General features: G+C 36.5%; 1 protein-coding gene and 1 long non-coding RNA gene across 3 annotated transcripts in view; one reads left to right on the forward strand and one right to left on the reverse strand.

The window, feature by feature from the left end:
- The first annotated feature begins 20 nt into the window (after positions 1-20).
- On the forward strand, positions 21-15,211 carry LOC144292745 (uncharacterized). Of its 2 annotated transcripts, none has more exons than XR_013360083.1 (3): positions 21-221; positions 13,595-13,708; positions 14,813-15,211. It is a non-coding gene; the product is annotated as an uncharacterized LOC144292745 (long non-coding RNA). The 2 variants fall into 2 exon arrangements; XR_013360084.1 differs by having other exon boundaries at positions 13,598-13,708.
- Positions 2,384-15,516, reverse strand: part of FBXO3 (F-box protein 3) — a 30,496-nt gene continuing 17,363 nt past the window's right edge. The window contains exons 6-11 of the mRNA XM_077863544.1: positions 14,847-14,892; positions 11,900-11,984; positions 10,754-10,876; positions 9,767-9,882; positions 8,682-8,872; positions 2,384-3,600 (exon numbers count right to left, since the gene is read on the reverse strand). Coding sequence (XP_077719670.1) covers positions 3,424-3,600; positions 8,682-8,872; positions 9,767-9,882; positions 10,754-10,876; positions 11,900-11,984; positions 14,847-14,892 — 738 coding nt within the window. The 3' untranslated portion in view covers positions 2,384-3,423. The remainder of the gene's footprint in view (positions 3,601-8,681; positions 8,873-9,766; positions 9,883-10,753; positions 10,877-11,899; positions 11,985-14,846; positions 14,893-15,516) is intronic.

A 15,516-nucleotide genomic window follows, 5' to 3' on the forward strand; every position in this document is an offset into this window, starting at 1 on the left:
CCGCTGGGCCGCCGCGTGGGAGTCCAAGGTCACCCCAGCCCTCGCGCGGTCTGCGGACCCTTGGCACTGCCCGCGCCTTCCCAGGACCCCCGGCGACGCCCGGGGAGCCCCGGCTGCCACTCCTTGCCGGGGTGACTCAGGCTCCCCGCCCAGGCTTGGAAAAAGACCGTGACCACCAGTAATACATGGAGACCTTTTAAAATCCCCGAAACGGAAAATCTGTAAGTGTCCTCCTCCCATTTGCTACAGGAAACAAAAATATTACACTCTATGACTAATGATTTTCCCTTCGTTTTAAAAAAAATATTAAAATGTTTCAAAAAAACCTTTCTTGTGCCCGTGCCAAGCTCCCACTTGGCCAGGCTATCAGGTTATCCAACCCTGCTGCAGCCTGAGTCTCCTTTTCTTGCATGAGTGCACGAGATACAATTTAAGCAGGGAAATCATATGACAACCGATTATGACATGTGCCTTCTACCATGATGATCCCCTACGTAAATTCTACTTAAAACAGTGAATAAACGTATTTCCTTGTTTACGAAACTCTTTCACATACACACGTATTTTCTCATACACATCCTATTAACTGTTCCCTCTTTGGAATTTCTGGACTCTGATGCCACCCTCTCCTAATTTTGCTTCTAGTTTTTTTGACTGACATTTCAGTTTTGAATCTTTTCCACTACCTCTTATAAATCTGAGGTTGTCAGGGTTGGACTGAGACCCTGCTGTGTGCTCCCTGGGAGAGGACCCTGAAGGTGCTTAGTCTTGCCTTGGGGATATGTATGTTTGCAGACAATTTACAAATCTTTATTCTCCATCCCTGACCACTCTTCCTTGATCTTCATATTCATACACAACTGACGGCTGGAAACTGTGTCCTAAAGGCATCTTGAATTCAAAATGCATCCAAATCTCATCTCCAGTATCCAACTGCATTTCCTGCAAATTTTTCTTCATAAATGAAGCCAGAAACCTGGGAATCAAGGTCTCCATGCTGCCTGTGTTAATTCCTGTGTCACCCGTCTCTACCTATCTGCCACATGACTGCTGGAGACCTGGTTGGTTTACCTCTCCGGCCTCATGCTTGACTTTACTTTCCATTTAATTGTCCCCTTTCTCATCATCCCTTCCTGGAATAGAGTATGACTGCAGCTGCCGCCTTGCAACCACGAGGTATCCTTCATGATTAAAGCTTTGTGCTAAGGATGGTAGAACAGAAAGTTGGAAGGAATCTGGAATGTAGACACCACTGTTAATCAGTCCTCAACTAGTTACTTCTGGCTTTTCACAAGAGAAAAATAACCCCTCATCTATTTGCTGCTATTTAGGTATTGGTCTCATCCTGATACATCAAGCTTTAGACAAATGAGTCAAAAATAGGTGGTGGTCTCAAAGGATCTCAGAACCAGAAATGGCCTTCACTCTACAAAAGCATAAGCTGGCCAACTGTTAGATTCCTTCTATGTGTGAATATACATTCTTGCCAATGAAATAACTCTTGTCTTATCAACTAATCAGTCACCTCTTGGTTTGAACAACAAGTCATCCATTCAACATACTAAGAGAATGTGAATTTAGAGAAAAGGATAAATAAGCTTGAAGTATTCTAAGGAGCAAAAAGTGGCTGGGGTTGTGGGGGAGATTTGGGGCATCATGAGTACTTTGGGAACTGACAAGAGAGGTCAGCCAGAAAGGATAAAGCAGCAAAAATGGCAAGGGATCTTAGGAATAGCTTTAAGTTTCAACATTAACTAGCTCTAAATTATTAATTGGTAAAGTATATTTTTTAAAAAATCAGTAGGTTCTTGGGACACCTGGGTGGCTCAGCGATTGAGCATCTGCTTTTGGCTCAGGGCGTGACCCAGGAGTCCAGGGAACGAGGTCCACATCAGGCTCCCCCCATGGAGCCTGCTTCTCCTTCTGCCTATGTCTCTGCCTCTCTCCCTCTGCGTCTCTCGTGAATTAAAAAAAAAAAAAAAAAAAAAAAATCAACAGGTTCTTTTTAAAAAGGAAGAGATAAGCATAATAGAAGGATTTGGTAGCCTGATGATAAAATTAAAAAAACAAAAAAACCCCAAACAAGAAAAACTACTTACTCCATTTCAGAACATTCTGACATGCGCCAATATGAAAGGGTCTTTGGGGTCCCTGAGGGCACTGCTTAACCCCATATACGTTTCCCTCTTTCTACAGTTTTCCCTAGAAAAGAAGTATCCTTGGGGAAAATGGAAGGCAAAGCATACGATAGGATATAGTCACAGCCAAAAAATAACTTTGAATGGGCCTCTGGCAACAGGATAATGAATTTCCATTTCATCTTCCATCTTGACAGCAAAGGCTGATTAATATTAGTTTATGGAAAATAGGCAATTACACGAAATACAGGATCAGAACCAAAACTCGTTTTTAAAATGTGAGTTTTTGCCACTTGGAGGATTTCATTCCAAACTCTCAATTATATAATTACAAAAAAAATCCATGTTTCAGGAAAACATACTTAATCTTAACATAAAATTCATGTCACTTATCACAAAGTTAGACAGTCAAGTGTATAAAGCAGAAACAAAACAGAAGCAGTATTTACAAATTTAGACTACATGAGACATTGTGAAGACTTGTTAATAAACAACACAATACATACTTTTACACACTACATTGTCAAAAGTGATGCATCTGTGAACAGTATGACAAAGGTCATAACGTTAAAGACTTTAAATTAAGTTCAAGGTTGTCATGTTGAAGATTTTAAAATAAATTCAAGGTTGGTAGAGTTGAAGACTAAATGCAAGGCCAAGGTCATAGTGATAAAGACTTTAAGCTCAAGGTCGTAGTGATGAAAACTTTAAATTTCTTAGACAGATTGTCTAAGAAAGGACAAACAACTAGCATTTGAGCTGTTTTAGTCGATTAGTTCCCTGTGAGTACAAAATATATAGGAATTACTAAATGGATTAGCCTAATTATAAATTCTGTTCATTTCTAAGTAATTCACAACTGCAAGAAGTCTTTTCACTGAATCTCCAGTCACATAGTTTCTCTCTATCCTTGTGTAGGTATTTTTGCTACATTTTCAATCCTTATTCAAAACAATCCCCTCCATTTCCACATTTATAGAAGTATAAAATATTTAGAAACAAAGAAATGTCTGTTCTGTAGCTAGAGAATTACTCTCCCACTGACTTCTAGAAGAGAGAGAGAAAGAAAAAAAGACTCCCATTTCCTCCTCTACTTCAAAAACACAAAGCAAACCAAAACGATCCAATTCCTAACGTAGTGTCGCATAGAACCCAGGGCCTGGAACAATATTTCATGCTAGTTTTCCTGCTATATGCAGAGAACGAACAATTTAGTTATTTACATTATTGGGAAATCTATTTAACGGACTGGATTCGCGCCAGGGCTTCCATCAGCACAGCTTCCCTAAAAAAGGCGAGAGCATCTGCGTCTGCGAATGGGAACATCAAAGACTCTCCTCCGTCTCTCTTCCTCATCATCTTCATCAGACTCGTCCATATCTGCCGAGTCATCATCGTCGTCGTCTTCCTCCTCCTCCTCCTCTTCCTCTTCCATCTCTTCATATTCATCAGGACCCATCTCCTTGAAAGAGAAAACAATCTTTTGATAAGGACTTCCATCAGTTTTTTTATACTTATTTTATGCAATTTTTCATTTATCTAGAATCTAAACAACTAGACATGCCAAATATGAATTTTTATAGAGTTGAGCCATGTATTTTCATAGATGCACATGCTGATGCGAATTCTAGAGTGTATATACATATATCACGTCTTAAAATGCTCAGTGATTTTAATGGTAAATCTATTTCATTATTAACACAGTACTTATATTTTACATGGTAATGGATAATTTGTACAAGGCAGCCAACAGACCACTCCTAACAACCCAAGATAAAATTTTACTGAATTTTAGTGTACTAAGTAACAATTCTTTGTTAATCTATATCCTTACAGAAAAGGACTCAAAAATATTAATAAGGTATGACCTCTACTGGTAACTTTTATGTACTGTCCAGAGGCCTAAGAGATGCCTCAATGAGCTCCTACTATAAAGACCCATCATTTCAGTTCAACTACGGGGGCAGCCTCTACTCTGAAATTAACTTGTTGAAGGTTCTCAGAATAGGGCAACAGTGAGGTTGAACATGCAATATCTGAACATCTCATGGAAACTTCAATTCTGTTTAAGTCATGTCTCTAAGTGAGTCTTAGTCTGCTGACAATTTTTCCCTCTCATACATTTGAGGACTCAATGAGAGGAGTCACTCACTATATTGGAGAGAGTTCTGAATAGCAAGGAGCTCCTAGCTGGTGATGTGGGAAATAATTGGGAAAAACGTGGGACGTGTTGTCAGCAAAAGTCCTTTCCCCGAGGCCTCTATGGCATCACATATCCAGCACTCACTACCCCTCTGATCTCATCTCTCACCACTCTCCCCTGGCCACGGCATTCCAACTACACTGGCCTCCTTGCAGTTCTTCACATATGCCAAACATTAGTATGTTTATGTAACATTAGTGTTTCAGGGCCTTTGCATTTTCTGTTCTTTCGGTTGGAACATCCTTCTGCCACATATATCCACCTGGCTCCTTCTACTTCTTTCAAGTCTTAACACAAATGTCGCCAAGGCCTTCCTTCCCCGACACATCTTTATATTAGAACAACCCAACAGGACACTCCTGATATATCCTTTACTCTAATTTTTCTCCAGAGCACTTATCACTACTTGGTGTAACTAGATAATGTTTATTTGCTACCTTTATCTCTTCCAACTAGAATGTAAATTCCAAGGCAGAGTTTTTGTTTTTCTTTTTTTAATTTCCTCAACTTTCTTCTTTTTTTTTTTTATTGAAGTATAATTGACATACAACATTACATTCATTTGCTCCAGGCGTACAACATAATGATTTGATATTCATATATATTACAAAATGATCACCACAATAAGTCCAGTTAACATCCATCACCGTACATAGTTACAGAATGTTTTTTTGTGATGAGAACTTTTATGATTTATTCTCTTCGCAACTTTCAGATATGCAATGCAGTATTTACTATAGTCACCGTGCTGTACAGTACATCCCCGAAGGCAGACTCTGGCTGTATTGGTCACTGCATTTCCCCCAGCACCTCGTAGGTACTCAATAGATACTTGTTGAGCAAGCAAATTAATTAACATGGGAGAAAAAAACTCTTCCTTAGGAGTTGTCAAAGGATTGTCACTTAGGATTTATTATAACACTAATAACAGCAACATTAACAACAATCAGAGAAAATATACATAAATATGACATGATATTCCATTATTTTTATTTTTTGATTTTTTAAATCTAGGGAATGAAGACTTTAAAATTCAGTAGAAGGTTCAAAACGGGCAAGGGGAAGGCTTAGGAAATCCTAAAACATTAAATTCAGGTAGTATGATCATTAGTCATCTTGTTGAAGAAGGAAGCAGAAAAAATGTTAAGGAAGTCAGTGTGGCTAAAGAGGGAGACTGCTGATGATCTCAGATAAAAATGTACATACAGAAGCAGCAGATGGAAAGAGGCACACACAGGTAAGAATGGAAATAAATAAGCAGCAGGAACCTCTAAAGTGTCCAAAAGCAAACAACAAACCACCTAAAGCAAGAAAAGGCTTAAGACCAACCAAAAGTATATTTTGTAGTGACATTCAAAGTATAAAGCAAAAGGAAGTATTAAGTACAATAATTATCATATGGGTCAGGGCACAAAAATTCAGTTTCCATATCAAAAGAACTAATATTTCAACAGGAAAGGTACAATACAAATACAACACCATACAAATACAATCCCCACTGCCTCTTTCATGTTGATTAGAAGTAAGTCCAGAATTCTCATTTCTTTTTATTGATATCTCATCCTTGAGAGAGAGAAACATTTTCCACAAGGTAGATCAAGATTTTATATGATTATGTGTGGTTGGGAGGAAATTAAAACTCTAAATAAGTAAGAACATAGTTAAGAGGGTTAAACATGTAATGAGTTTATTATTATAATTTAAAATTATAAATTTAAAAATCGTAAACTTTAAAAAAAGAGTAGTATTATAAAACTTCTTAGTTTTCATTTCTAACATGATAAATATTGATATAACCCACATCGACAAGAGTTCTTTGGAGTCCTCAATAACTTTTAACAGCTTAAGGGAGCCATGAGACTGAAAAGTTTGAGAACTACGTTCTAAATTAAAGACTCCTTTATACCCATCCTAACAAACATTAAAAACAAATCTCAACAGGATCAAGCTGACCCCATAGTAAATCGCCTGCCCAAACAAACCTCAACATTCTTTACACTTTAGGTCAGGAATATTAGCAACTTTAGGACAAGAAATATTATCGAGGGGAGAGATTTCATAATAATAAAAGAAAGCACTTCATTAAAAAGACATAATAATCCTAAACATATTTGCATATAATTATAGTGCTTCAAAACACATGAAGCATATCTGATAAAATTAAAAAGAGAAATAGACAAAATTGTAATTATGGTTGGAGATTTCAACAATCATCTTTCAGAGAACAAAGACCAAAAAAAAAAAATCAGTTAATATATAGAAGACTTCAAAAACAGTCAACCAACTTGAACTTTCATTTATAGAATAATATTCCCATAAATAGCAGAATATACATTCTTTTCAAATACACAGGGATTAGTTACCAAGATAGATCATAGTGCTAGGACATAAAACCTTTAAAAGGATTGAAATTACACACAGTGAGTTCTCTAACCATAACAAAATTAGAAATCAGTGAACAAAAGTTAACTGGAAAGCCTCCAAATGATTGAAAATTTACACATTTCTAGAAAAGTTACAGATCAAAATTAAATTACAAGGGAAATCTCAGAATATTTTGAATTAAATGGTAATGAAAACAACACATCAAAATTTATGAAATATAGCCAAATAGTGCTTTAGAGAAAAGAAAGGCTGAAAAGCAATAATCTAAACTTCTACCTTAAGAAGCTGGTAAAAAAAGCAAATGAACCCCAAAGTAAGTAGGAAGAGAGAAATAAATAAGACTGCAGAAAACAATGAGATAGAAAATGAGTAAACAATAGAGAAAACCAGTGAAACCCAAAGTTGTTCTTTCAAATGACTAATAAAAGAAATAACTCCTTGGGTAAACTCATCATTATTAGGAGCACAAAAGGATATATGACTATAGTTCTTACAGCCATTAAATGGATATCAAGGGAATATTATAAATAATTATATGCCAATAAATTCAGCATTTTGACAAAATGGAAAAATCCCTTGAAAGACACAAATGACCAAAAGTGAAATATGAAGAAATAGAAAATATATGAAAGAAATTAAACTCCCATTTTAAGCTTTCCCACAGAGAACTCTAGCCCCAGATGGTTTCACTAATGAGCTGTATCAAACCATCATGGATGATACCAATCTCAGACAGAAACTGGACTAGTCAAAAACAGGAGACTGTTACAGAAGTAACAAGTTCCTGGTCCTGGAAATATACAGTAGAAAGCATTCCTCCATTGGGAGGGAAGCTCACTTCCAAACCCAGACTATAGATCCTTTTCACCAGATATGCAAGCATAATGGCTTATCATTCTTCTGTTTCCAAACTGGGGTTGGGAACGTGTCAGCTCTGGATCAGACTAATCCTACATCCATCTTCCCAGGAGCCAGAGGGCCCTTTCTCAACATTTAACACCTACAACTCAGTCACATCCTGGGTATACAAGTCATATTTTATCTCTGTTGTATAGTTGGAGCCTCATAATTCCCTAATCATTTTATAATCCATAAGATTGGGGTACTACTACCATCATAAGGTAATCCAGAAATGAGATTTTAAATTATACTTAGTTGACTTAGGAAATGATCCCAAAGAGAGATGACTACAAAGACGATTTAATGGATAGACTTGTCCTTTTAGTAGTCTCTCTCTAGGATATTTCTATTACAAAATTGGGATTTTTAGCAAAAACACTGCATGAAATTCTTTTTCTAATCTTAATGAAACAAAATAAAGCCTATTCTAACTGGTCTAGTGTGGTGTTTCTCATTAGGCCATAGAACTTTTTTTGGAAATGGTGGAAAAGAGGCTGAACCTTTAAAATCAGTAACTACTCTACATGATACTATCATAGTAGATATGTGTCACTATACACTTGTCCAAACCCAAAAAACATACAACATCAAGAGTGAACTCTAATGTAGACTATGGATTTTGGGTGATTATGATGTTCCAATGTAGGTTCAACAACTGTAACAAAGATACCACTCTGATGGGAGATGCTGATAATGAGGAAGTCTGTGCATGCATGGGGGCAGGGGGTGTTTGGAAAATTTCTGTACCTTCTGCTCAATTTTCTGTGAATCTAAAACTGCTAAAAAATGATGTCTATTAAAAATAAAAGCAAAGCAAACATAAAACAGCTAACAGTAGAGTTACTCTGATTGAAGTGTATGGAGTCTAGCTTACTTATTATCCACCACCCCCACATATTCACATGGCCCCCTCCCCCCATGGTATTTCCTCAGAATCTCTAGGGTTCTCTGGAACGCCATTTGTAAACCAGTTGTCTGGCTAATGAACAAAATCCCTCTGTGGAGTTAATTCTACAAAGTCATGGAAATCAGTCCCAGAGGAAAATTTAACTCACCAATCGGGCTATAGACACCCTGAATGTTGGACAAGCCATATGGAATCGGGGAATAGCAACATTAAAGATCTTGTCTTTAAAGTAAAGAAAATGGAAGGTATAATATCCTTCCATATATCCTGATGTTGTAGAAAATGTGGTACAACTTGTGTATTCATATACCCGACCTGGGCTGATGATTGGAAATTCACCTGTGGAGAAAACAGTAGTAAGAAACCAAAGTATAAAATTCATTTCTTCATCATAGCAAATAAGATATGTCCTCTTTGAGATTATGTTAAACTATGTTAAACAGCTAACAGTAAAACAGCTAAATGAACACTTAGAAAAAAAAAATCTAAAGCACCCTAATAATCCTGATCTTTCAAAAAAGCTGACCGTCAATGACAATCAGAGCTAATGATGATTGAAATTCACAAAAATCTGTGCTACTGATTTTACTATTTTCCCCAAATTTCAAAAAGATAACCAATATGAAATTTATTTTCTCCTGCCGCCTGGTAACCCTACAGAATATAACAGCTAAAAAAGATAAAGAATTTAAGAAGCAAACAAGGAACTCAGGTGATCCACAGAATGAAAACTCAATCCCTGAATAATTTGCTATGATTTTAGAAAATTTCATGTTTAAGGTACTAAACTTAGAGAATAATGATCTTTACACATTATATTTGTGAAGCAAAGTATTGGACTTACAAGAAGCCTAGAATCTATGATATCTTTTACACTATAAACACAGCTATTAAAAGATAAAGTCTTGGATATATGGGTGGCTCAGTTGGTTAAGCATCCAACTCGTGATTTTGGCTCAGGTCATGATCTCATGGGTCGTGAAATCCAGTTCCATGTCAGGCTCTACGCAAAGTGGATGTCTGCTTGAGATTCTCCATCTCTCTCTTTCTGTGCCCCTCTCTCTACTTGTGTTCATGCTCTCTTTAATAAATAAATAGATCTTTAAAAAAAAAAAAAGATACATTCTTATCCACTAACTACATTGTGCCTTTTCCAAGCTATATGTCACATACATGCTCTCCAAAATGTCTTAGAGGCAACGGATATATAAACCCAGATCTCGAATTACATACCAACTACTCCAGGTCCTTGAACTTCTTCTACATCACCTTTAGCATTTGTTATTCTCCAATAGCGACTGTCCAACTGACAAGCCTTCTCAGGAAGTGCATCCTTTGACATTTCAATCCTGGAGAATGAGGCAGTAGAGACACAAATCTGGCCTGATTTTGTTTCTTTTCCTTAAGAGCTACAATTGTTGAACTAACGTCTGTGTTAACCATCTATTTCTGTAAGTTCTCAAAGATGTGGGCCTGATTAGCTTGACTCTCCCACAGAAATGCCTTTACTCAATTTGCACACTTGACTTGCTGTGAGAATCAACAACAGGAAGGGCGACATAAACTTTTATGAACACACTGGTGACCATTTTTTGCTGTTTAAGGAAAGATCAATGTACGAAATACTTTCTAGAATATAGTGCAATGAAAATTTGTGGGTTTTTTTTGGAAAAATTTATTAAAAAACCGAGACTGAAGACAATTCCCTTTTTTTCCATTAACTTCTAGAAAGCTCAAAGAAAAATGTCACCAGTCAGTTACTAGGGTTACCCCTTAATAAGTTTATTTAATAGTACTGGGATTATTACACCTTAAATATCTATTAAAGTTTTAATTTGGAAATGGGCAGGCTAAATAAAATTTAAAATGCATGGCTTTATCTTGAACAATTTGATAGCTTCTAGAATGCAACTCTCACAGAGAGTTTTCATGATAATTATAACTTAAGTGTCCACCTCACAAAGCAGCTAGCACAATTCTTTAAACAGTACATTTGCAAGAAATAACATAAGTAACTTGAAAGTTACTGTAAGCTCAAGGTACTAGATTATAAATTATACTTTTTAAAATTATAAAATTATATTACATTATAAAAAATGTTGTTATCCACCTTCCTCCACACCTCAACAAAAAGCTGTCTTTCAAAATGTGTTTGGTGTACTGTGTCAAAGGGGGCAATAACAACACATCCACAGGCTGTGCCCCATTTACATCTCTCACCTGATTCGGTATGTGAAGAAGTAGTGCGGTGGGTGGACAGAGCTAAGTTCTGGCAGAAACGATGTAGAAACTGAAACCGTAATGTCCCCAGTTGTTGCCACACACTCTGGATCGTGAACATACCTAGGTAATTTTAAAACAGTTAAACATTTTTTAATCAACTAACTTCAAGTCCATAAGATAAAAGATATCAAGATACAATGTGAAATACTTCTACTTTACCTTAGGATCAAAAGTTTAAACCATATTTAGGAACTTAAAGGTATAGTCCTATGAAGCTTAGAAGAAAATGATAAATTACAAGCAAACCAGAAAACCTTGAAGACTTCAGATCAGTAATGATAACAGTCAAAGCTCAATGATCAGTGGTTTGAAAACTGATTCAGTCATTAAACTGGAAAAAGAGCTTCTCTCAGTTTTCAGAGCCAGGAAACTTTTGGGACATCTGAAAACCCTACCAACAGTGGCTCTGACAATAAAATGCATTGGTATGTTATTCTAGAGACTTCTAATTTATAATTAATCCATCATTTCTGCCAATCAGGCTACTATGAGCCAATATTACCTCTAATACTATCTATAATACCTGGACGTTTCATTTAAAGATGATAGATAGGGGATCCCTGGGTGGCTCAGTGGTTTAGCGCCTGTCTTTGGCCCAGGGCGTGATCCCGGAGTCCCGGGAATGAGTCCCACATCAGGCTCCCTGCATCTCCCTCTGCCTGTGTCTCTGCCTCTCTCTCTCTGTGTCTCTCATGAATAAATAAATAAAACCTTAAAAAAAATAAAGATGATAGATAATATTTGCCAGGAGTTAACAATTATTGACTTGCTATTCGCGATAAATCCATTAACTGGCAAACAGCCTCCCTCCCCTCCGCCCTCCCCCCACAAGAAAGAAACTATACTATAAAGCTATAGCTTTGAAATCAAAATCATTTTTTCCTCTGGATCCTTCAAAACAAGAAATATATTGGCTATTCAAGTGTTTGAATGTAGCTTTAAAGTGAGAATAACACGGTGACATTTAAGATAATGAGAGGTTCTGTCATTAATCTTTGAAACTTCATCTCAAGATCTGTCACTAATTTTTTTTTTTTCTGTTTACAATCATTTTATTAATTCAAAAAGTCCTGGGTGAAATACCTGAAAATTTGGTCTCTGATGATTGGGAAGCCACCCGATACAACATTGTTGACATAAGAAGTAAACCAGTCAGTAAAAGTAGCACCTATAAACCAGGAAGGGGTGGGGAGGAAGAAAAGAACAAATAATTTTCATAAAATCTATACAGGAAACAAGGAAACAATGATATTTCACTATGCTTAAGATATAAGATCAAAATTAGAAACACATAATTCTACTAGTCCATTATCAGGTCAATTTCTATTCTCAATTCTATCCATCTCCTTCCCAACTACCTTGCTAGGGAATCCTCCATCTACCTTCAAACTACTTTTTACACTTATAATTAAATAAACTTTTAAACTTTATTTAGTGCTGGTCCAGAATGCAAAGCTTTCTTCTGTCTATAATTTCTAGAACATATGGAACAAAGGAAGACACAGATACAGCAAGGTCTAGGAAGGAACTACAGGAAAAATATCAGCAGCTATCCCCAGACCGTCAGGATATATACCCTTGGTCCAGCTACCTCCTGACTTATGCACAAAATTCTGGCAAAAGCCAGGCTCAGTCCGGGCATCTAACAGGGGTATGGCACAGTACAGTTCTGGGCATCAGACCAATTCCAAAGTAGTCTAGCTGCACCACTACCAACTCAAATGCATAATGACCCTCCATATTCTCAGTGACCAGCTTGAAGTCCAGTCCAGACCTGACCACACGTCTGTGATCTAGTGAGTGGATCAATGACAAGTATTTACGTGAATTATGTTTGCCACTTCTAGGTAATATGACGTAACTTTCTCATACCCCCACATCTATTATTAATACATCTCAGTGCCCAGCAGTATGAATCCCTGAACCAATGTTATTCAGTGAATTTCTCTGTAACCTTGTTTCTATTAACACAGTTCTCACACTCTGCCATGCTGAACATCGGAGCTAAATTTATAGTATTTACTTACTATTCTATTTAAGGAATAGTAGAAGATACGATTTAAGCTTGGATCTTAGGGTTTATAGTTTTACAATTTTAAAGGCATCAACTGAGAGAAGGTAAGCTATAATAGTTGGCTTTTAGCATCTACTAATGAATGGTCAATCCTAACTCTTTGCTTATTGAATGTTCTACTCAAATTATCACCTACCATCTATCCACTCTGAACAAGATACTAAGGCACATGAATAATGTCATTAAAATTCACAGAAGCTATAATTTTGTTTTTGGAACTAGTAATTTCCCTGTAAAGTTTAAAATATCATTTTGTATATTTCATGGAATAAAATGTTAGAATAAAAAAACCCACAAATTTTTCATGGTTTACATAAAAATGAAACTGGTATGGTGTATTTTAAGGTACTTCAATTTATAACAATACATACCCAAGTGTGTTCTTTAAAATGAGGAGTCTTTTCTATGCAGTCTTTACCACTCAACTTACCTGAACACAGATTCTGGTTTTCTCAAATATCTGTTAATAATTCACTGAACACTTGGGAGATTCCATCTTGTGTTTAACCAAAAATTCCAAGAAAGTCAAACTTAGTTGAATCAAGATGTAATTTATACATTCCAAGGCAGTTTACCTTTTAAAGTAAGCCTATAGCTTGGCATCTCTTTGGTAGCACTGGGGTTTTACCAAGACAGCTTAAAGGAAGCTGCTTTCTTGTCTCTCCTCTCAGCACTAACATCCCATCTCATCTCTCCTCCCTCAGTAGGTCTCAGACCTTTTGCTTTGCTCTCTTATTCCAGAAGAAATCCCAGCTACCAGAAGAGTATTCATCAGATCTCTGCTGTAGCAGTGGGGCCTTCCACACCATGTCAGGCCAGTATCAAACCAAGAGTGAGGAACTCACAGAGTTTGGCTAGCATTTACCTTAGAGTTCAGGCAGCCTTTAGTTTGTAAATTAGTAGCACCACTGTTCTAGAGCCATGGTGATCATCTCTGAAGGTACATGCTATGCAAAGATGCCAAACAGGACAGTGAGCAGGGGCATAACCCCCAGGGGGCACTTAACTTGAAAACCATATGCCAAAAAAACAAAACAAAACAAAACAAAACAAAACAAGACAAACAAACAAACAAAAAAACCCAACAAAAAAAACATAGGTCAACATGAATCATGGGGAGCTAAAAGCTGGAGGCTAAGTTGAACAGTTTTTTATAACTTAGCATGTAGGGAGAGCTTCCACGTTGTGAAAAATACCTTAAGCCTGGAATGTGTTACAGTATGGAACAAATGAACACTACTACTCTGTTCAAGGTTCCAATTAGGAGATATTAATTAAATGCAGACATTTCAGCTTACAAGGCCCCTTGACTATTAATATATGGGGAAGTTTAATATGTGCCTTTGAAAACCAGATTGGATAGTCAGGAAGCCTCTCTTAAGTGAGCAAAATCTAAGCAAAACAGGACTGGATGAACAGCAAAGGGGTGAGCTGCAATTGCATACAGACAGGATTGTTCTCAAAATCCTATAGAAATACCTTTGAAGGCCAAGAAAAAGTTGTGCCAAAGAGTTTATAGAGCTCAGTTTATACTGGTCTTTGAAGCCTGCTGTTCTGAGATCTCTAGTGTGATTTATCACTATTTTACCACAACTTTATAGGCATAAAGTTGTTTTATCCATCTGTCTCCAACAATGTATTAGTATGATTGATGGAAAATGCATCCATGTGTAAGACAGCTATATATACATTCAGAGTAATTCTATTCATGAAGTTCTATAGCAGAGTCCTAAGAGTACAAGATTATATAGAACATGGCTTTTTTCCAAATAGAAAACAAACTCAAAGTACAGGGGCTATTTGAATGAGAGCCTAGATATACTATTTTATAAACCAGCAAGCCTTAAAAAAGACAAGTATAAACTGCCAGCTGATCAAGTAACTGCAATGTTTTTATCAACTTAATTTTTTTGACCAGGAAGAAGAAAGGAAAAGGAAGACTATTCTTTCTCCTACCTATGATAAACATGTCAATAGCAGCTGGATTCCGAGCCATTTGGTCCTAGGTGAGAAAAAGAATATCATAATTGAGAAAAAGACATTTTACTTAATTTCTCATTGTTCATTATCTGTATCTTTCCCTGGAGACAAAGCAGAATAGATAAAAATAACAAGTGCTCTAACCATCACTTGGACATTACTCATACTTTTCAGTCCCTGCTCTTATAATTTCTATATTTAGGTCCTTTCTAGAAAGTCCTTAGAAGAGTGCCAGGCACTTCTCAATAACAGTCAAAATGCTCATGTACTGTCATGACTGTTACAGTGAACTAAAAAATTATCCTTTAAGTTAGGAAGTTCAAGTAAGAAGATATATAACCTATTAAGAAAGGGCTTTAGATTCAGTCAAAAGACTTGAACATTTCTAGGTTGGTCACTTTTCTCACTAAATAGAAGGACCAAGCTATCATCATACAACTTTACAGAAATAACAAGTCAAAAATGAGCTAACAAACATGGAAATACTTAGAAAAAAAATTATGAAAGCTCTTTAAATATTTTCAGTGTTATATGGAGTCACATGTCTCAGGTATCCATGATTTTCTATTTTAAATTCTTCTTTTGGGAAGCCTGGGTGGCTCAGTGATTGAGCATCTGCTTTTGACTCAGGGCGTGGTCCTGGAGT

This window comes from Canis aureus, chromosome 21 (genome assembly GCF_053574225.1).
Source record: "Canis aureus isolate CA01 chromosome 21, VMU_Caureus_v.1.0, whole genome shotgun sequence".
NCBI classification, from domain to species: domain Eukaryota; kingdom Metazoa; phylum Chordata; class Mammalia; order Carnivora; family Canidae; genus Canis; species Canis aureus.